Below are 22577 nucleotides of genomic sequence, written 5' to 3'. Positions count from 1 at the left end.
CTGGGGTCGATGTAATCGACTTAATCCCTTTGTCTGTCCTTGTTTGTCCCCTCTGTGTTTAGCCCCTCGTGGGTAGTAAAGAAATATATATATATATGTATCATCATCATCATGATCATCATCATAATTTATCCTTTAATGTTTGTTTTCCATGCTGGCATGGGTTGGATAGTTCCACAGGAACTGGCAAGTCAGAAAACTGCACCAATCCCTACACACACACACACACACACACACGCACACACACACACACACACACACATGCAGGTGGATACTGAAAAGTTCCTGGCTTTGAGTAAATGAAAATACAGGAGGATCAGTTAATTATGATTTTATCCAACACATTCCCCTCTCAGATTCACACACGTATTGCAGCAGTCCTTCAGCTTTTCTAAGCCCTGTACAAAAAGAACTCAGAATGTTGGGCCTCCAACTAGGCCTCTCGTGATATCCTTAAAGCCAGGAATTTTTCAGCACCCCTTTGTCTATATCTGATGGAATAAGAATAAGAAGGCAGCAAGCTGGCAGAAACGTTAGCACACCGGGCAAAATGCTTAGCAGTATTCCGTCTGCCGGTACGTTCTGAGTTCAAATTTCGCCAAGGTCAACTTTGCCTTTCATCCTTTCGCGCTCGATAAATTAAGTACCAGTTACACACTGGGGTCGATCTAATCAACTTAATCCCTTTGTCTGTCCTTGTTTGTCCCCTCTATGTTTAGCCCCTTGTGGGCAATAAAGAAATAAGAAATAAGAATCACTCATGCAATAGGATTACTCATTTTTAATATTAATGAAGAATATTAGGAAGTTAATGGATGTGGACTGATTAGAGATAATAAGGGGCCAAAGGATACTAATATTAATTAAGTTTGTATTTAAAATAGAGCTGTGAATAGCTATTTTATTTAATATTAATGTAATTATAGTTATTTTACTTTCTTTGCCAAATAAACACATGGACTATATATTTGTTCTTCACTTGTTTATTATTGTTCTTATTGTAACTAATGTCCATTGTCCAGAAATCTTTCGCCACACATCTGTGACCTCTTCAGTGATACTTTCTGTCCCCATGTATGCTCCTGCTCTACTTAGTCCAGTCCTCCCATTTGCTCCTGCTCCACTTAGTCCATTCAGATTAATTGTCTAAGGTGGTGAGCTGGGATAATCGTTACCGCACGGGGCAAAATGCTTAGCAGTAGTTCGGCCATCTCTATGTTCTGAGTTCAAATTCTGCTGAGGTCAACCTTACCTTTTAACCTTTCAGGGTAGATAAAATAAGTGCCAGTTGAACATCGGGGTCGATGTAATCGTCTTATTCCTTCCAATGAAATTACTGGCCTTGTACCAAAATTTGAAATCAATATTAATTTAATTTTTGAGGGTTTTTTTTTCTGACAACAGTAATGGAAATAGCCAACTGTACCTTAGAGACAATGACAGCCATAGCAAGATTTTCAGCATGTGCAGCAATGTAGCCAAGTGCCATTATTCCTGGTAGTCTTATGTTGCCTTGGGACTCTCCTATGTAGGAAACAATGGCAGCAACTCCACCTGCGTTGACAACAAGCTGGGATAACTGCATAAAAGAAAAGAGTAAAATATATATATATATATATATATATGCACACAATTTCCCCACAAACAATTCAAGATAACTCTTCCCAGCCTCACAACATACCCAACAAAGGGACATGACTCCTAACCTAATCCCTTGGCCCTCTTTCGTTTCACTACCTTTTGCACAGCAGCTACACACCGGTTGTGTTAATCCACCTCTGACAATAGAGGGCAGTTACCATATTCTCATTCATGTCAGCTAACTTTGATGAGCGTAAGGTTATATAACCAGATTGTTACCTAACACTCCATTGTATTCCTTGTGCAAAACCGATTAGTAAGATTAGCTGTGATGGATACATAAATATATAAATTTTGGATAATATCTATCTATTTATCTATCTATCTATCTATCTGTCTGTGTGTATGTATGTACGTATGTATGTATATATATATATATATGTATATATACTCTTTTACTCTTTTACTTGTTTCAGTCATTTGACTGCGGCCATGCTGGAGCACCGCCTTTAGTCGAGCAACTCGACCCCGGGACTTATTCTTTTTGTAAGCCCAGTACTTATTCTATCGGTCTCTTTTTGCCGAACCGCTAAGTGACGGGGACGTAAACACACCAGCATCGGTTGTCAAGCAATGCTAGGGGAACAAACACAGACACACAAACACACACACATACATATATATATATACATATATACGACAGGCTTCTTTCAGTTTCCGTCTACCAAATCCACTCACAAGGCATTGGTCGGCCCGGGGCTATAGTAGAAGACACTTGCCCAAGATGCCATGCAGTGGGACTGAACCCGGAACCATGTGGCTAGTTAGCAAGCTACTTACCACACAGCCACTCCTGCGCCTATATAGTATATATATACTATTGACTGGATTGTCATAGCTGCTGAAACACTTTAGAATGAATCTCTGTTACAAATGATGAAAATACTTTGTTTGGAACAGTTAGTTTATACAGAATTACAAGGATTCTAATTCATCGAATGAGCTCTGGTTGATAGAACTAAAGAATGAAATCTTATAAGTAACGGAAACATAATTCTAGGAGTTATCAAAATTGCTTAAATGGGAATCGAAACTGCATCACTGACTTGCATTGCCAACAGTTTACCATCAATCTAGAATAGTCACATATACACTTCTTCTAAAGCATCTTGAAACACACGTATGTGTCCTCCAACCATCAATAATGTGTACCTCTGGAGTATGTTTTGCTATTTCTCGGATAAGAGTGGCAACATTCTTCTTCACTTGATTATCTGAGTCTTTCAAGCTGGTCAAAACAGAAGGGAATATTTCGGCCTCAACAACCATTTCAGCAAGGTCAACAGAGTGTTTGGCTATCTGACTGAGAGCTGAGAACACTTGTCTCTGAAAGAGAAGTAAGCAGGAAGATTTTTAGCTAAGCAAAGGCAAATGTTAGGAAAATTAGAAACCAAACAAAGACATTGCAACAAGAAAACTGCTGGTTATAAAATCTCTGAAAGACATGAAAGTAATAACTATGCTGAGAAGTAATGTTTATGGTTGTTCCATATTAACCAACATTATTACCATTTTTAACCCCAGGAGGAGTCCTCCTCCAGCTGGTTATTGATGCAATCTGCACCCGATATATATATTGCATGCAGGGGAGTGAACCCCTGGTATTGGACTATTGCAAGATTAGTTGGAAGTTAGTTTATATATATATATATATATATATATATATATATAATATATATATATATATATATATATATATATATATATATAGATATATATATATATGTATGTATATGTATGTATATATATATATTATATATATATATATATATATATATATATATATATATATATATAATATATATATGTGAAGGCGCGTGGCTCAGTGGTTAGAGCATCGAGCTTACGATCGTGAGGTCGTGAGCTCGAATCCCTGACCGGGCTGCGTGTTGTGTTCTTGCTCAAGACACTTTATTTCACGTTGCTCCAGTTCACTCAGCTGTAGAAATGAGTTGCGATGTCACAGGTGCCAAGCTGTATCGGCCCCTTTGCCTTTCCCTTGGACAACATCGGTGACGTGGAGAGGGGAGGCTGGTATGCATGGGCGACTGCTGGTCTTCCATAAAACAACCTTGCCCAGACTTGTGCCTCAGGGAGTAACTCTCTAGGTGCAAACCCATGGTCAGTGTCTGACCGAAGGGGGTCACCATCATATATATATATATATATATGTATGTATGTATATGTATATATTACAAAGATTATTTTTTATTGTTTTGTCTTTTACTTGTTTCATTTGTTGGACTACAGCCATGCTGGGGCACTGCCTTGAAGGGTTTATTTAAGCAAATCAACCCCAGAAGATATGTTTTAAGTCTGGTGCCTATCCTTCTTGTCTATTTTGCAAAACTGCTGAGTTACAGGGATGTAGACAAACCATCACCGATTGTCAAATAGTGGGGACAGACATAAACACAAAGACACACACACACACATGCACTTGTGTGTGAGTGTGTGTGTGTGTGAGTGTGTGTGTGTGAGTGTGTGAGTGTGGTGTGTGTGTGTGTGAGAGTGTGTGTGTGTGTGAGTGTGTGTGTGTGTGTGAGTGTGTGTGTGAGTGTGTGTGTGTGAGAGTGTGTGTGTGTGTGTGAGTGTGTGTGAGTGTGTGTGAGTGTGTGTGTGAGTGTGTGTGTGTGAGTGTGTGTGTGTGATGTGTGTGTGTGTGTGTGTGTGTGTGTGTGCATACAATGGTTTTCCACACAGATTCTGTCAACAAAATTTGGTCACATGGCTTTGGTTGACCCAGGACTGTAGTAAGGGACATTTGCCCAAGATGACACACTTACATGGTGGCAAAGCAAGCTTTTTAACCCCACAGCTATAAATTTCCAAATTATTTAAAGCTTTCCTTTTGTTCCTCTAGCTCCCCTATTTTAAAATTTGTAAATAAGTACAGGCTTGGCTGCATGGTTCAAAAGTATGCTTTGCAAACAATATGGTGAGATTCAATTCCCCAGCGCCACCTTGGCATCTCAAGACTGTGAAGGAAAGTTCTTAATCATTCGGTCATACTATCATCATCATTATCATCATCATCATCATCATCATCACCACTACCACCACCAGCACCACCATCATCCTCATCATCATCATCATCATCATCACCACCACCACCACCACCACCACCACTACCACCACCACCACTACCACCACCACCACTACCACCATCATCCTCATCATCATCATCATCATCATCACCGCCACCACCACCACCATCATCATCATCATCATCATCATCATCATCATCCTCATCATCATCACCACCACCACCACCACCACCATCATTCTCATCATCATCATCATCACCACCACCACTACCACCACCACTACCACCACCACCATCATCATCCTCATCATCATCACCACCACCACAACCACCACCACCACCACTACCACCACCACCATCATCATCCTCATCATCATCACCACCACCACCATCATCATCGTTCTCATCATCATCATCATCATTTTCTTAATGCCTACTTTCCCAGACGGAATCCCTTGAGACAGATTTTCTAAGACTGGATGCCCTTCCAGTCACCAACGCTCACTGGTTTCAGTAATAATGTTTAGAAAAATTATTTATTGGTCATGACTAAAATAGTAAAACTTTTGACTTACTTTTAGTCTAGAATTTGGATTCAGTGTCATCTGTGAGAGGTGAGCAATAGCACCACAGTCCACAACAGTTTGAGCCAATTCAGGTGAATGTTTGCAGATATCACTAAGTGCAGAAGCAGCTATACTTTTCAGGGATACTTCAGGTTCCTGGATGCAGAGCACTAGGAGAGGGACAGCACCTGCATCCACCACAGCTTGAGAAAGTTCTGATCAACACAAAGAAATATTATATACGGGATTTGAATTTCTTGAATATAGTATTCCAAAGGTAAGCCAATCATAAATAATCACACCTTTAATACCTTAAGTCAGGAGCCAATGAGGGACCCTTTTTATGTTTACTCATTCTGCTGGAAGTAGGAGCCAAATCTGACTCAAATCATATTAAAAAGGAAAATATACATCATGCACACACACACACACACATACATATATACACAAGCACATACGCATATACAAACACACCACACACACACACACACACATACACATATACAAACACATAAACTCACACACACATGCACGCAAGCACACACACATACACATATACAAACACACGCACACGTACACACAGACACACACACACACACCACAAACTCCCATACACCTATGCTGTGTACAAGTTGACTTTCACTCTTGAGAACTCCAAGGAAAGTTATTGCCCTTTCCATTAGGAAGGCCCTCAACCATGCATGTGGTAGGAGACCCTCTTCGCTAAGTTTCTCAGCTTTGGGCTTTATATAAATCTTTCTCCCGGCCTGCTCCGTTGCAGCAAGCACTGGTGACGATTTCTTTCTGACTTGTAGTCATCAACACTGGTGCACGTTAAATGGAACTCGGTTATGTCCCAGATTCTTCTTAGCATGAAAGATTTTTACTTTCACTTCCAGTAACACACACACACACACACGCACACACACACAAGCACATACAAATATACAAACACAAACATATACAAACACATGCAAACACATAAACTCACACACACACACGCACACATGCACACACACACACGCGCACACACACACAAGCACATACAAATATACAAACACAAACATATACAAACACATGCAAACACATAAACTCACACACACACACGCACACATGCACACACACACACGCGCACACACACACACATCACAAACACACACACCTTTGCTAACAATGTACCATTCCTAACTTCTCCTTAACCATATACTATCTGGATAGGAGGCGCAATGGCCCAGTGGTTAGGGCAGCGGACTCGCGGTCGTAGGATCGCGGTTTCGATTCCCAGACCGGGCGTTGTGAGTGTTTATTGAGCGAAAACACCTAAAGCTCCACGAGGCTCCGGCAGGGGATGGTGGTGATCCCTGCTGTACTCCTTCACCACAACTTTCTCTCACTCTTACTTCCTGTTTCTGTTGTACCTATATTTCAAAGGGCCAGCCTTGTCACTCTCTGTGTCACGCTGAAAGTCCCCGAGAACTACGTTAAGGGTGCACGTGTCTGTGGAGTGCTCAGCCACTTACACGTTAATTTCACGAGCAGGCTGTTCCGTTGATTCGGATCAACCGGAACCCTCGTCGTCGTAACCGACGGAGTGCTTCCATCCACTATCTGGATGTCACATTCTATATCTGCACTGTTGCGATGATCGGTCATCTCAAAAAATATTATCTAATGGTGAAACGACCATCAGGACTCCTTCAGCATTACATAAAGATTATCACAACACAGAACAGGCATATGTACACATAAACAACATCCTACTAAACCTCATAGATATTTCTAAAACTAAACTTCTTTCTTTAAGCCAAAACATACTTCAGATCTGATCAGTTGTTGGTGGGAATAATCAGTTGAATTTTGAATTGATCTCATTACCTGTCTTACCCTACCTTAACCCTTTAGCATTCAGATTATTCTATCAAATATAATACTTATTCATCCATATTGTTTTAAAGCTAATCATGCATTATTTCGTGGCTTTAAGATTTCCATGATGTTATCACCTGTTTTTAGATTGACATTATAGGTTGGTGTGAGATATCAAATCTGGGCAGTTTTAACAGAAAACAGGTAGATTATTTGGGCCGGATATGGCCGGTTTAAACACTAAAGGGTTAATCCTTTACTATTCAGGTTTCTCGGTGAAATGTATTACTTATTTATTCATATTGCTTTGAATTTATTCGTGAATTATCTGAGATATCAATGATGTGATTGTTTACTTCTAGAATGACACTGCCAAGTAGGTGTGAGAGTCTGGATCTGGACAGTTTGAACATAGAGCAGCTACAATATTTTGGCTGGATATGGATGGTTTAAATTCTAAAGGGTTAAACATGAGTAGCTTGCATCCAGAGATCTCCAAACAACTGCTCCAAATGATGATTTCTCATGGCAAATGCACCTACTTTAAGACTGCATCTCAAAGACTGATCCTTCCCTTCAGAACCAGAAAATATTTCAGCTTTTCGACAACTACCGGCCTTTTACAAAACTCCCACAATGCAATGCTGCTCCCACATCTGGGATAGTACTGCTGCTGCTGCTGCTACTGCTGGTGTTACACACATTGTAGACCAGGCATGGGCAACATTTTCCAAGAAGCTGGCTGCATGAGACATAACTCATCATCATGTGGACCACACTACTAAAAGTATTTTCAAGGTAATTTGTTTTAGTCAGGCATCCCATTCTGAAAGTCCTACAGGTTGCAGTTTCCCCATACCTTTTTTAGACCATAAACAAATAAAAGAAAAATCCTATTCCTGCTAACCGCATGAAGTCACCCACAGACAGACTCCAATCTTTAACACAGACATTCTGTCTCTCACTTTCTACCTTTTCCACTATTACTACAATGGCCTCTTCTCAGAGCAAGCTAGTTTCAGTCCACCTTTACTCAGGTGCTCTACGCTTACTCGCCTCCTTTTCTTCTGTTTCTCATTTTGTCGTCAGCCCCCATCAAGTCCCACACTAACTACTACACCCAGTTCTTCCTCCCCAGAACCTTTGTTCACTGAAATTCCCTTTCTGTTCATGCCTTTCTTGCAGTCAATGACTTGCAACAGGATAACCAGAACTTTGATAACATTAATCTTCCCAGTCCCAGACGACCGGTGAACATTATGAACATGGCCCTTTTCTTTCAAACCAAGTAAGAGAAAAAAATTCCTACTCTAAATTTACTTTGATCCTAGAAGATGAAAATCAAGCTGTTTCTGAGCTCATGGTTAATTCTATGTTTCCTAAGTTTGGAAAAGTTACTAGATGCACCATGGTTACTGTCTATGACCGAACATCCAATGGCTAGTTTTTTCTCATCCATTTAATACAATGAAGCTAGAGCTTCATGAAACATTAGCCTATAGAAAACTCTTTCAGACTAAAGGAGCATATTTTATACTGCATAGCTTTAAGTCACCCAACTCTAGTGGAATCAGAACTGAGGCAAGAGAAATAAGAAGTGCTTAGTTAGGTTATTTATGTTATCTTCTACTTCAGCAAGTTTTTATTCTAATATACATCATAGTTCATTCATTAAAATATAAATATAACAGATCTGAAATAAAAATTAAAAAATCAAAACTACAAAATACAAGAATTTAATTGACCAGGTTTGACTATTAGATGCATGTGGTGAAATAGGTGTGAATAAATTTACCTGCGTTGTGTGCAGCAATATATCCAAATGCCCAGGCAGCAGACTCTTTAACTTCAGGGTCAAACTCTTCTAAACAAACAGCCAGAGATTCAAGGGCACCACTGTTTACTACAGCCTTAGCTAGACTTGGAGAATGTTTAGCAACAGCTCGAAGGACAAATGCTGCAGACTTTTTATAGAATCTCTGTCAAAGAATAACAAATAAATATGAGTGTTTTATATGTTTATATATATACAGAGAGAGAGAGATTTCTATTTTAAAGAATATATTTATATTTTAAAAGATTATTTATGTATATTTATTAATTAATTATTTTATTATTGTAGTTATTTTTAACCTGATGAGTGGCTATATTTATATTGAAGCGATTTTACTACTACTGCTAATATTTTTATTATAATCATTTCTTAAATATAGCCACGAAACACGTGTCGTTATTCTACCAAATACATACGTTTTATTTATTATTTTGCACATTACTTAATCATTGGTATATTTTTTATATTTAATATTTCTATTATACGTAATTTTCTAGATGGTGTAATTTAATTTTTCATTTTGAATTGATAAAAGGTGGGTTTTTCTAATTTATATGTATATTATATTTTGTGAAATTTGATTTAGTATTTCTAAATTGAATTTTTCCCTGTAAGTTTGGAATAATATTCCCTCATATTATTATTATATATATATACATATCATTCGACTATCATTTCAGCTATGGTAGCAGTTGAATAATACTCTTAATGTAGCTTTTTTGTTGCAGTTGGTGTCTTCCAAACAATCTCACTAATTCAGTTTTAATCAAAATCAAATTTAGTTTTTGTGAATTATTTTGACTAGTGATAAGCTACATTTAGACGTAAAATATTTAATATCTGGTGCAGTAGAACAAAAGTTAAAGGAAAAAATGTATGGTGGTGGTGGTGGTTTTGGTGGTAGTGCTGCTAGTGGTGAATGATAGTAGATAATGAGAATGATGAAAAATATGGTTGCGGTGGTGATGACTATGATGAATGATTGGTAATGAGGACAATACAAAAGCTAGATAAAGAGGTGGGCCTTACATTTTGTTCAGCCAAAGAATAAACAAGTTGAGGCAATATGTCCCCTTTCACCACAGCTTCAGCCAGTTCTTCACTGTAGTTGGCAAGTCTACCTAGAGCTAGAGCAGCAGTGTGCTGGACAGTTGGTACAATATCCAAAAGGAGTGGCCGCAGTAGTGACATAATACCAGCATTTTGTAATGTCTCTATGTGTTGCGGACGTGATGCCAACTCAGCTATAGTTTGGACAAATTTGGTGCGGTCTTTCTGATACTGTTCAAAAACTGGAATAGATATAAAAGAAACAAATTTTTGTGAATAGCATGTAGTGAATTGTTTCTGGTTTTTATAATTTTGTGAGAATGTTTATCTAATGTGTGATATAGCAAATCACACATCCACTTCCAAATAGTTACCACATTTACTCATGTGTTATGTCAGAAATTTGATATAATAAAAAATCAAAGTGAAAGCTGGAGAGTATCATATTCAAGTGTGAAAATAAATAATGAAACAACAAACCTGTGAACATGAAGATACTGAAGGTAATATCCTTTAAACATTTAATACACCTCATTGCCTGCAGTTGTGAAATGCTGTATGTGTAGTGAATACAGCCAATGGTATTTACATTGGCAGGCCAGTGACAAATGGTTCCACATTTTATAGTTTAAAAGTAAGTAGGGAGAGTAATTTTATAATTGCATGTTTAGACTTAAGTCCTCTGAAAATGGTTCCATGCCTAAGTCTCTAATGATTGGTCATATGACCAATCATAGATGCTGAGATACATTGAACGCCTTACTTCCCTGGGCATGGACACATTGAAACTCCGACGTCTGGCAGCTGACTTGGCAGACACCCATAAAATTATTAACCATCTTACAAACAATAACTCTGAGCACCTTTTCAAACTCCACCCATCTAACACCCGTGGACATATTTACAAAGTAAGAAAACAGCACAGCTCCCATGACTTCAGGAAACATTTTTTCACGCTGAGAGTTGCTGAAGCATGGAACAAACTGCCGGTATCAGTTGTTAGTTGTCGGAGCACTGCATCCTTCAAAACTTCCATGCTTTCTGAGATTCGCCAACACTACACCTGATTTTCTCCCCTCCATACACATGCAAGCATGTATCTGACTCATACATTGTTCGCTTTCCAGACATTTCTACATTACTGCATGTACTTTATATGCACTTTCTGACAAGTTGTGGTGCACCTGAGCACTGTATACAATAATTTCATTATTATTATTATTATTGTCAAGTCAGGCATTTGGAATGGTCTGGTTTTACATGAGATATGGAATGTACATCCAAACGTGTTGTGCAATAGTCCACCAAACATGGCAAATTCTAAATGTTGGTGTGAGCCATTTTTTGTTAATAAATAGCATGAAGTTTCTCATTTTATCAAAGAGGAGAGTTTGCTTTCAGGAAGCCATGTCACACTATTATTTTCATTCCTGTTGAAGCATGTTTAACCAAGTTTGACTGAGCTTGAAAAGCCATCTATGAATGATCTTCTACAGTCCACATTTCTTTGTGATCAATTAATTTGGTTCGTTGTATAATTTTATTTAGCTGAAGAATAAAATGTTGCTATTAATCAAAAGCTTGTTTTTGGTATCATTTCCATCATTTTATATGCAAATCACGAGAAGCAAAATTTGTATTAAAAGGGCAAGAGACACAACCCACGAGCTAAAAGGGATTACTTAATTTAAAATTACAGTTCTTCTGTCATTATTGATGGTGAATCTTCTCTACCTGATATAAACAAGTATATATAATATAATATAATGAAATTATTGTATACAGTGCTCAGGTGCACCACAACTTGTCAGAAAGTGTGTATAAAGTACATGCAGTAATGTAGAAATGTCTGGAAAGCGAACAATGTATGAGTCAGATACATGCTTGTGTGTGTATGAAGGGGAGAAAATCAAGTGTAGTGTTGGCAAATCTCAGGAAGCATGGAAGTTTTGAAGGTTGCAGTGCTCCGACAACTAACAACTGATGCCGGCAGTTTGTTCCATGCTTCAGCAACTCTCAGCGTGAAAAAATGTTTCCTGAAGTCATGGGAGCTGTGCTGTTTTCTTACTTTGTAAATGTCTTCAAACACCTGAAGAACTTATACTAGACCAGAACTTAGTTCTGGTCTCATGGTATTAAATTGATGTTAGTTGTTCTTCTGGATATGATGCTGATCTATTTCAAGTTTCTGCTGTTGTTTAAATCTGCTCCACTGATGTTACCTGTTACCTAGGTGCTATTATATTTTAAGATAGGGGAAATGAATTTATTTTAAAACAGGGTGAATGAAAGGCTGGGTGGAGTAGAAATGGAGGAGAAATGGACAAAAGAATCAAGAAGTCATGTCAACCAAAGACTAATAAGTTTTATAAATCTCATTTAAAGGGTAAAGACCCTCTTTGGTCATAAATGACGATGGGATTGCACCTAGAAAGTTACCCTCCTAGACACAAGTTATCCATGCATTCCATCCTCCCCTCTCCATGCCACCGATGTTATCCAAGGGAAAGGCAAAGGGGCCGATACAGCTTGGCACCAGTGACATAGTAACTCATTTCTACAGCTGAGTGAACTGGAGCAACGTGAAATAAAGTATCTTGCTCAAAAACATAACACGCAGCCCGGTCCAGGAATTGAACATACTACCTCATGATTGGGAGTCTGATGCTCCAGCCAATGAGCCATGTACCCCACCCACATCTCTCCCACCCTTCCTAATATCACTTTTCTTGTTGTCCAAAACCATTTCACTTGTTAGCTATCCATGAATATTGTTCTCTACATCCATGTTACTTTAGTCCCAGCCCCCACACCCACTCTAACCCCCAAATTAACTATTTTTATGCACTGTGCCTCCCTCCCTCTCTCTCTCTCTCTCTCTCTCTCTCTCTCCACCGCTCCTTCAGCCTATCCAAACAGATAATCTTTCTCCTCCCACTCTCAACTCTATCATCATTACAATCCTGCTGCCAGCATCCATCTACCTTCCCCAACATGTGCACCTCCCAGCCTTCATTCCTTCCCAATCTTTAAAAATGTTGCCTACCTCCTCCTCCTCTCCCATTTTCCCTAGCTCTCCACCTCCTCATACTCCTACAAATCCCCACCCACACAAACTCCCAGCTTCTCGGTCCCAACTCACAACTACTCATCTCATACCTTGAGGTGCCACCTGGACCACCTCATCACCACAGTTTATCTCTTTGGAGATTCCACCAATTTGTTCTCGCTCTCTCCCCTAAGTGTGAGTACCATGTAGCTCCTCTACAACAAGGGCCTCTTCTACCTCAAGCTCTTCCTTTGTACCTTAACTCCCATCTAACATAAGGACGGATCCCCACCTCAGGTTTTGTAGACTTGTGAGCTACATAGTGACCTCAAAAGTGCTGGTGGTATGAAATAGAACACCCAGTACACACTGTAAAGTGGCTGACATTACGAAAGGCATCCAGCCGTAGAAACCATGCCAAAACAGAACACTGAAGCATGAGGCAGTCTCTGGACACATCAGATCCTTGTCAAACCATCCAAATGTCAAATGATGATGATGATGATGATGATGATGATGATGATACACACGAAGAGAGAGTTAGAGAGAGAAACAAAGTTATCATCATCATCATCATCATTTAGCGTCCGCTTTCCATGCTAGCATGGGTTGGACGGTTCAACTGGGGTCTGTGAAGCCAGAAGGCCGCATCAGGCCCAGTCTGATCTGGCAGTGTTTCTACGGCTGGATGCCCTTCCTAACACCAACCACTCCGTGAGTGTAGTGGGTGCTTTTTACGTGCCACCCGCACAGGTGCCAGACGGAGCTGGCAAATGGCCACGAACGGATGGTGTTTTTACGTGCCACCGGCACGGGGGCCAGGCGAGGCTGGCAACGGACACGAACGGATGGTGCTTTTATGTGCCACCGGCACGGGGGCCAGGCGAGGCTGGCAACAAAGGATATATATTATATATCATCATCACAGTAATCCTCATTGTTTTAACATTTGCATATCCAGGTTTGTAGAGTTGATTGAGGCCAATTTTCAACAGCCAGATGCTCTTCCTGTTGCCAACCCTCCCGTTTCCAAGCAAGGTAATATTTCCCCATGTCTGGACATGTTTTTGGAGAATAGCGAAAAAAGACTGATCCTGCTTATATGACAGTGACACCCATTGACAACTACCACACAGTCATTGGTAGGAGACACAAACATACACACATACACACATACATATATCATCATCATCATCATCATCATTTAGCATTAGTTGTCCATGCTGGCATGGGGTTGGATGGTTAGACTGAGCTGGCACGCTGCAAGGCTGTGCCAGGATTAGTCTGATTTGGCATGGCTTTCTATGGCTGGATGCCCTTCCGAATGCCAACCACTCTGAGAGTGTAACGGGTGCTTTTACATGCCCCTTGGCACAGGTGCCATTTGTGTCACACCAGTATCTGTCATGAATGACCGTGATTTTACTTGGCTTGATGGCTCTTCTGAAGCATGACATAATGCCAAAGGTCTTGGTCATTGTCTCTGTGAAGCCCAACACTCAAAACAAGCTCAGCCCCATTGGCCACATTGGCCCCATGAGGCCCAATTCTTGAAAGAAACCCAGCCATCTTGCTTCTGTGAGGCCCATTCGAAAGAAACTCAGTAACCTTGCCTCTGTGAGGCCCAACACTCGAAAGGAACTCAGCTACTTTGCCTCCATGTGGCTCAGGAGCTTGACCACTTTGCCTCCAGGAAGCCCAATGCTTGAAAGGAACTCGTTTATTTTGCCTCCATCAGGCCCAACACTCAGTATAATATTTTATACTCTAGGCACAAGGCCTGAAATTTTGGGGGACGGAGTGGGGGCAATCAATTAGATCGATCCCAGTACACAACTGGTGATTAATTTATCAACCCCGAAAGGAGGAAAGGCAAAGTTGACCTTGGCGGAATTTGAACTCTGAGCATAAAGACAGACGAAATACCGCTAAGCATTTCACCTGGCATGGTAATGTTTCTGCCAACTCGCCACCTTCCAATGTTCAATATAATGGAATAACTTCAGGCGACCAGCTAGTAGAATTGTCTTTCATCCTTTCAAGTTGATAAAATAAATATCTGTTAAGACCAGAGTTGATGTAGTTGACTTACCCTCTGGCCTCGTGCCAAAATTTGAAACCAACATAATGAAATAACTTACTTATATATGTATGTATATATACATACAAACATATATACATACATATATATATTTGAAAAAGGTTGTTTTTCAATATTAATATATATATATATATATATATATATATATGCAAGAATAAAAACAATTGCAGCATGGAAGGTGTTTATAAACCATTTAAGAAACACACAAAAACTGTTAGATTCACTTCAACATTTAAATTTAATTTGTCAAAATAATATTTTTGTTGCTTTGAGACCGTGACCTGTTCACTGACAAAATTCTATGCTGCATCTTTATGTATATACGATGCCACCACCACCTCGATGCCAGCGCCACCTCAATGCCAGCGTCGCCTGGATGCCAGCACCGCCTCGATGCCAGCCCCACCTCGATGCCAGCGTCGCCTGGATGCCAGCACCGCCTCGATGCCAGCACCGCCTGGATGCCAGCCCCACCTCGATGCCAGCGTCGCCTGGATGCCAGCACCGCCTCGATGCCAGCCCCACCTCGATGCCAGCGCTGCCTCGATGCCAGCCCCACCTCGATGCCAGCGTCGCCTGGATGCCAGTGCCGCCTCGATGCCAGCACCGCCTCGATGCCAGCACCGCCTGGATGCCAGCACCGCCTCGATGCCAGCCCCACCTCGATGCCAGCGCCGCCTCGATGCCAGCGCTACCTTGATGCCAGCTTCGCCTCGATGCCAGCGCCGCCTCGATGCCAGCACCACCTCGATGCCAGCGCCGCCTCGATGCCAGCGCCGCCTTGACTGGCTTCTGTGCTGGTGGCACGTAAAATGCACCAATCCGATCGTGGCCGTTGCCAGCCTCGCCTGGCACATAAAAAGTACCAACTACACTCTCGGAGTGGTTGGCGTTAGGAAGAGCATCCAGCTGTAGAAACACTGCAAGATCAGACTGGAGCCTCGTGCAGCCTCCTGGCTTCCCAGACCCCAGTTGAACCGTCCAACCTGTGCTAGCATGGAGAACGGACGTTAAACGATGATGATGATGATGATGATATATATATATATATATATATCTATATATAAAACTGTAGTTGTGTGAGTGTCTGTCCCCTTCGATTTAGATTCCTAACTACTCCCACATTTTGCGGTGCAGTTTAACCAAATTCGGGTATCTTATAGTCGTGATTCATATCGAGCCCGTGCGTCTACGATGAGTCTACGATTTTAAAAATAATTTAACATCATTTTTTATTCCATTTTAATGCATAATTTTTCGTGTGTCGATGGCGGCGGAGTTGGCGTCCACGCTCACATCTGCACCTGTTTGCTTCTCCCTCGTGAATCTGTGGGGAAGGGAGTGTAAAGAAATCAACGTCGTAAAGCGTTGTAAAGGAGACCAGCGTTCTTTTAGAACAACGACTTCATGGCTTGAAGACACTGAGTCAACGATTTAAAAAAAAAATTACCATCACTTTTTATTCCATTTTTAATGCATTTTTTTGCTATAACTCTCTAAAAATGCTTATATAGTTAATTCCCTAACAAACCCGAGCAACGCCGGGCGATACTGCTAGTATAATATATAAATACACACATATACATATATATACATTTATATATACATATATATATTTCTTTATTACCCACAAGAGGCTAAACATAGAGGGGACAAACAAGGACAGACAAACGGATTAAGTCGATTACATCGACCCCAGTGCGTAACTGGTACTTATTTAATCGACCCCGAAAGGAAGAAAGGCAAAGTCGACCTCGGTGGAATTTGAACTCAGAACGTAATGGCAGACGAAATACCGCTAAGTATTTTGCCCGGCATGCTAACGTTTCTGCCAGCTCGCCGCCTTCTTATATAACTACATATATATATATCTCTTATTATAAAAGGCAGATTTTATCTGCCTCCCTTTGTCAGTTATAGAAATCTACAATATAGGATTTCTTCAATTACAATTTACCTAGCATTTTTAAGAGTAGAATGCATCGGGTTTTGCCAGGTCCGGCTTTTAAAATTTCAACCCCAATTAAGCAAAATTTAGAGAAAACTCACATTCTGGTGTGTATGTCAAATGCTTTTCTTAATGTGGTTTACACCACACGCAAACGCACACACACAGTGTGCAACAAATAAAATGAAACTAATTCACTGTGTGTGTGTTGACAGGTAGACAATAGAATGCGATGGCGATGTAATATTTGTTTCTGTCTATGACGCTGATAGATACATGAGTAAAATGTATGGGAAGCTAAGAGATAAGAGTGAGTGAAAATGTTCTTGGAAGAGAGTAAATAGCAAGAGAGTGATTTGAGGAAGACTTTACATTAAATAACCGTAGTGGCTTGTATATATATATATATACATACATAAGACAGTAAGGTGTGATTTGAGGGAGATTTGGCTGCTATTTCTGCCATGTAGGGGTCTCCCTCATAGGCTCATACATACATATATACATAGATAAGACAGTAAGGTGTGATTTGGGGGAAATTTGGCTGCTATTTCTACCAGGTCTAGCTACCATGTAGAGGTCCCCCTCATTGGCTCATATATATATACATACATAAGACAGTAAGGTGTGATTTGAGGGAGATTTGGCTGCTGTTTCTACCAGGTCTGTTAGGCCTTCTCATGTAAACTCAAGCTTTCTCATGCCTTGAACATAAGACCAAAGCAGAGAATGTATTCTTTTATTCTTCTGCTTTTTCCAGCCATTGGTCTGTGGCCATGCTGGGGCAATGCCTTGAAGAATTGTAGTTTAATGAATCAACTCCAGTTTTATTTTTGTAAGCATTGTACTTATTCTATCTGTTTCCTTTGTCAAACCACTAGGTGACAGGGATGTAAACAAACCAACATTCGTTGTCAAGCAGTGGTGGAGGACAATCACAAGCACAGACACGCACACACACACATACATGCATACACATATACACACATACATACATACATATATATATATGTGTGTATATATATATTGCAGCGTGGAAGGTGTTTGTAAGCCATTTAAGAAACACACAAAAACCGTTAGATTCACTTCAACATTTAAATTTAATTTGCCAAAATATTTTCCTCGCTTTGAGACCGCGACCTGTTCACTGACAAAAATATCGTGCTAACAGGTCGCGGTCTCAAAGCGACGAAAATATTTTGACAAATTAAATTTAAATGTTGAAGTGAATCTAACGGTTTTTGTGTGTTTCTTAAATGGCTTATAAACACCTTCAACGCTGCAACTGTTTTCATTCCAGCACACGATCTCAGATCAAGTCACTTGCTATGCAAGTACATCTCTGTAACTATATATATATTATATATATATATATTATATATATATATATATATATGTATATTGGTAAAAACAGTAAGATAACAAAAGAAAGAAAGAGACCTCAATATTATGTAAATAGAGGAAATCTTTATATATAAAAGTGAGGTTGTGTGTCTGTCTCCTACGATTTAGATTCCTAACTACTCCCACAGTTTGCGGTGCAGTTTAACCAAAACCGGGTATCTTATAGTCGTGATTCATATCGAGCCCGTCTGGGTATTAGCGCGCGTTTACGATGAGTCTATGATTTAGCACGTAAATTACACCAATCCGACCGTGGCCGTTGCCAGCCTCGCCTGGCACCTGTGCGGGTGGCACGTAAAAAGCACCCACTACACTCACGGAGTGGTTGGCGTTAGGAAGGGCATCCAGCTGTAGAAACATTGCCAGATAAGACTGGAGCCTGGTGCAGCCTTCTGGCTTCCAAGATCCTCGATCGAACCGTCAAACCCATGCTAGCATGGAGAACGGACGTTAAACGATGATGATGATGATCATCATCATCATTCAACTACGGTAGAAGTCAAATAATATTCTTAACGTTGCTCTTTTTGTCACAGATGGCATCTTCCAAGCAGTCTCACTAATTCAGTTTTAATCGAAATCAAATTTAGTTTTTTGAATTAAGTTTGACTAGTGATAAGTTACATTAATACTTAAATGCTTAAAATCTTAAAATACTTAAAAACTGGTGCAGCAGCAGAACAAAAGTTAAGAGGAAAAAATGTATGGACCAAACTGGTTGACTGACGGGTAGTAACGCCTTACATCGACACTTTGAATCCATACCATTCTTTTAATTTTGATTAAGAATTATCATATTGATATTAATATGAAAGAGAAATGTTAAAGGAATATATTGGTAAAGGTTTCGGAAAATTTAATGAAGTAGAAAAAAAGATATTTAATTTTAATTCTCAAATTTTTATCAATTTTTGTGTGATATTAAAGGGACACTACTCAAGCATGACTACAGATTTCTGTCCTCACCTCTCTCACCGAATTTAGATGATCATAACTTTCAGAAAAAGGGATACTTTTTCATCTAATTTTCTACGAATATGTGTTATATCATGTAGATTCCGAATATACAAAATTGAGGGGGGGGGGGGAGAAAGTGTTTTAGGAAGGGTTGGGTGGGGAATTTCGGAAAATTCACCAGAGTCCACTTCAATTCAAGAAAATGGATATTTTTTTTTATGAATACCTCTACAAATATACCTCGGACTATGTAGATGCTGAGAACATAGGAATTTTAGGGGAAAACAATTGAGGGTTATTTTTGAGAACTGTTCTCCAGTCGGGTGTGTTTCGGAACAAGTCGTCCATATTTGTTTCATTTTCTCCGTTTTTTTTTTTTTGCGTTTGTGCATCCGTAGATTTCTACTGAAGCAACAAACAGGCAAATGAAGCCCTCACCAGAAGACTCGTTATGCTAAAAATAACAGCTAAAGGTCTGGTACACAGAAATATGTTATTAAGACTCATATCTGTTGCATTTCTTATTCTTATTCCCCGTCTGTCTTGATAGACAATGGGTTGCGCCAAGGGTGGGGCCTACTTTGATGATGTGCAGCGTCTGCTGTGACTGCACAGTCCAATTCTAGAGTGGCAGTCCTTGGTACAGTTGCTGCACACGAACATCGATGGGTACGTGTGGGGTGTTGCTGCAGTTGTCCTCCTCCTGTCCCGCCTGTCCAACCACAGCTGTGCTCTCTCTCCTCAGCCATGGAACGCCTTTCCTCACCGTCCGACGCCAGGCAGAGCGGTCAGCAGCTGTTCCTCCCACGTGTCCACACAGATGTTGGCAGTCCTCAGGTCGCGCTTGCACACATCCCTGTATCGTAGCTGTGGACGTCCCTTGGGTCGAGATCCCGTGGTGAGTTCGCTGTACAGGATGTCTTTAGGCATGCGACCGTCCTGCATGCGGCAGACGTGTCCGAGCCAGCGCAGTCGTCTCCGCACGAGGAGGGCATACATGCTTGGCATATTAGTCTGTTCCAGGATGACTCCGTTTGGTACTAGGTCCTTCGACAGGAGATGCCAGGATCCGTGGAAGACACCGCATGTGGAAGCCGCTGAGGCGGCATTCCTGCCGGGTGTATGTTGTCCAGCTCTCGCTGCCGTAGAGTAGGGTGCTCAGCACGCAGGCTCGGTACACTGCGATCTTGGTGGTTATTGTGAGCATGTTGTTTTCCCACACTCTCCTGGAGAGCTTAGCCATGGTAGCAGCAGCCTTCCCAATCCGTCTGTTCAGCTCCGGCTCGAGGGACAGGCTGCTGGAGACCGTCGATCCCAGGTAAGTGAACTCGTTCACCACCTGCAAGCTGTGGTCGCCGACACTGATGCTGGGGACCCCTCCGACGTCCTGGCCCATGATCTCAGAGATCTGTTGCATACGATTTTTCTTTTTCACTTTAAGTAAATTCCCAAGTAAACGTTTCTAATAGAAAGGCAGAAGACACCAGAAGCCAAAATCAGGAATATACACGCACAGTTAAATATACAAGTGTAAAGTATAATTCGTTGCATAATCTCTATAATAAACATTGAATGGAATAATTCCCCGTTTGAACTTTTTTTATTACATGTGTGTGTGTGTGTGTGTGGTGTGTGTGTGGTGTGTGTGTGTGTGGTGTGTGTGTGTGTGTGTATTAGAAATCTATGGATGCACAAAAGCACAAAACGGAGAAAAGGAAAAGGAAATATGGACGACTTTCATTAAAAAATATCCATTTTCTTGAAAGTTAAGATGAATTGAAGTGAACTCCGGTGAATTTTCCGAAATTCCTCACCCCAACCCCTCCTAAAACACTCCCCCCCAAAAAAAAATATTAGTATATTCGGAATCTACATGATATAACATATATTCGTAGAAAATTTTATTAGTCTAAACTATCTTTTATAAAAAATTTTAAAATGTTTGCTCAAATTTTTGTAGTATAGCTTTTTAAAGTCCATTTTTGAATAAATTATTTTAATAACAAGATTGTTTGATAAAATTTTTTAAAATGACTGCAAAAAGTGGTAATTTTATATATTTTTAATTAAAATTTTACTATTACTGCAATGCCAGTAAAGACACTGGACTAGCCAATGAAAAATGCAGATGCATACTAACAATATTCTTAATAATTAAACCTGGACAAGAAAAAACTCTTTAAACTTAGAGCTTAAAATATTGCTGCTAAAATTAAAATTAAATTTTTTTTTATTAATTCATTTAGTACAAAAAATAAAATTAAAATAAAAAGGAAAAGTGAAATTAATTGAATTTTAAAAAATTTGAAAAAGTAACTAAGAGATACTTTTTAATTTTAATTTTGGTAGCAATACTTTAAGTTCTAATTTTAACGAGTTTTTTCTTGTCCTCTACTTTTCCAGGTTTAATTGTTAAGAATATTGTTAGTATGTGTCCATATTTTCTTTGGCTGGTGTATATATATATATATATATATATATATATATATATAAATAGGTGAATGAATTATCCTATGTTTATCGTCAGCATGGAAAATTCGAAACATATGTCGAGAGTAAAGGAATTTTGTTAACATCTTTGTTCGACTCCATTCTTTCATTTATTCATATATATATGTATATATGTGAGTGTATATATATATATCTATATATATATATATATCGTTAAATGATGATGATGATATATATATATATATATATATATACTGAAACTGCACTTGTGCTGTGAATTTGAAAAATATTAATGTATAATGATGAGACACGTGTTATTTGTCTCTTAATTATATGTTAGTGTTATGGTGTGGTCACTGATGAGAAATTTCGCCTAGCAAATTATTTTATTTGCTAAAAAAATTTTGAAACCGGATTAAAATAACAAGGTAAAAGTTTTTATTTTTCATTCCTTTTGAAGATTGTTCTTAAATGTCATTTTGGTCATTTTGACTACTTCTTCTAGCATGTAAAAACTGCCTGTTGTGTTTAAATGTACACTATTATATATATATCATCATCATCATCATTTAGCGTCGGCCAATGCCAGTACTGCCTGACTGGCTCCTATGCTAGTGGCATGCAATATGCACTATCCATGCGTGGGTCAATGCCAGTGCCGCCT

The 22577-nt window shown here is 39.7% G+C and overlaps 1 protein-coding gene across 1 annotated transcript in view; it reads right to left on the bottom strand.

Annotated features, from left to right (window-relative positions):
- Positions 1–22577, bottom strand: part of LOC115215022 (sperm-associated antigen 6-like) — a 31517-nt gene that overhangs the window by 6361 nt on the left and 2579 nt on the right. The window contains exons 2-6 of the mRNA XM_029784147.2: positions 9983–10245; positions 8915–9098; positions 5263–5468; positions 2794–2967; positions 1427–1579 (exon numbers count right to left, since the gene is read on the bottom strand). Of these exons, the coding sequence (XP_029640007.1) occupies positions 1427–1579; positions 2794–2967; positions 5263–5468; positions 8915–9098; positions 9983–10245 (980 nt within the window). The remainder of the gene's footprint in view (positions 1–1426; positions 1580–2793; positions 2968–5262; positions 5469–8914; positions 9099–9982; positions 10246–22577) is intronic.

The sequence above is a fragment of the Octopus sinensis genome, linkage group LG1 (genome assembly GCF_006345805.1).
Source record: "Octopus sinensis linkage group LG1, ASM634580v1, whole genome shotgun sequence".
NCBI classification, from domain to species: Eukaryota; Metazoa; Mollusca; class Cephalopoda; order Octopoda; family Octopodidae; genus Octopus; species Octopus sinensis.
The sequence above is the reverse complement of the archived record's forward strand: the minus strand, read 5'-3'. Positions and strand labels throughout refer to the sequence as shown.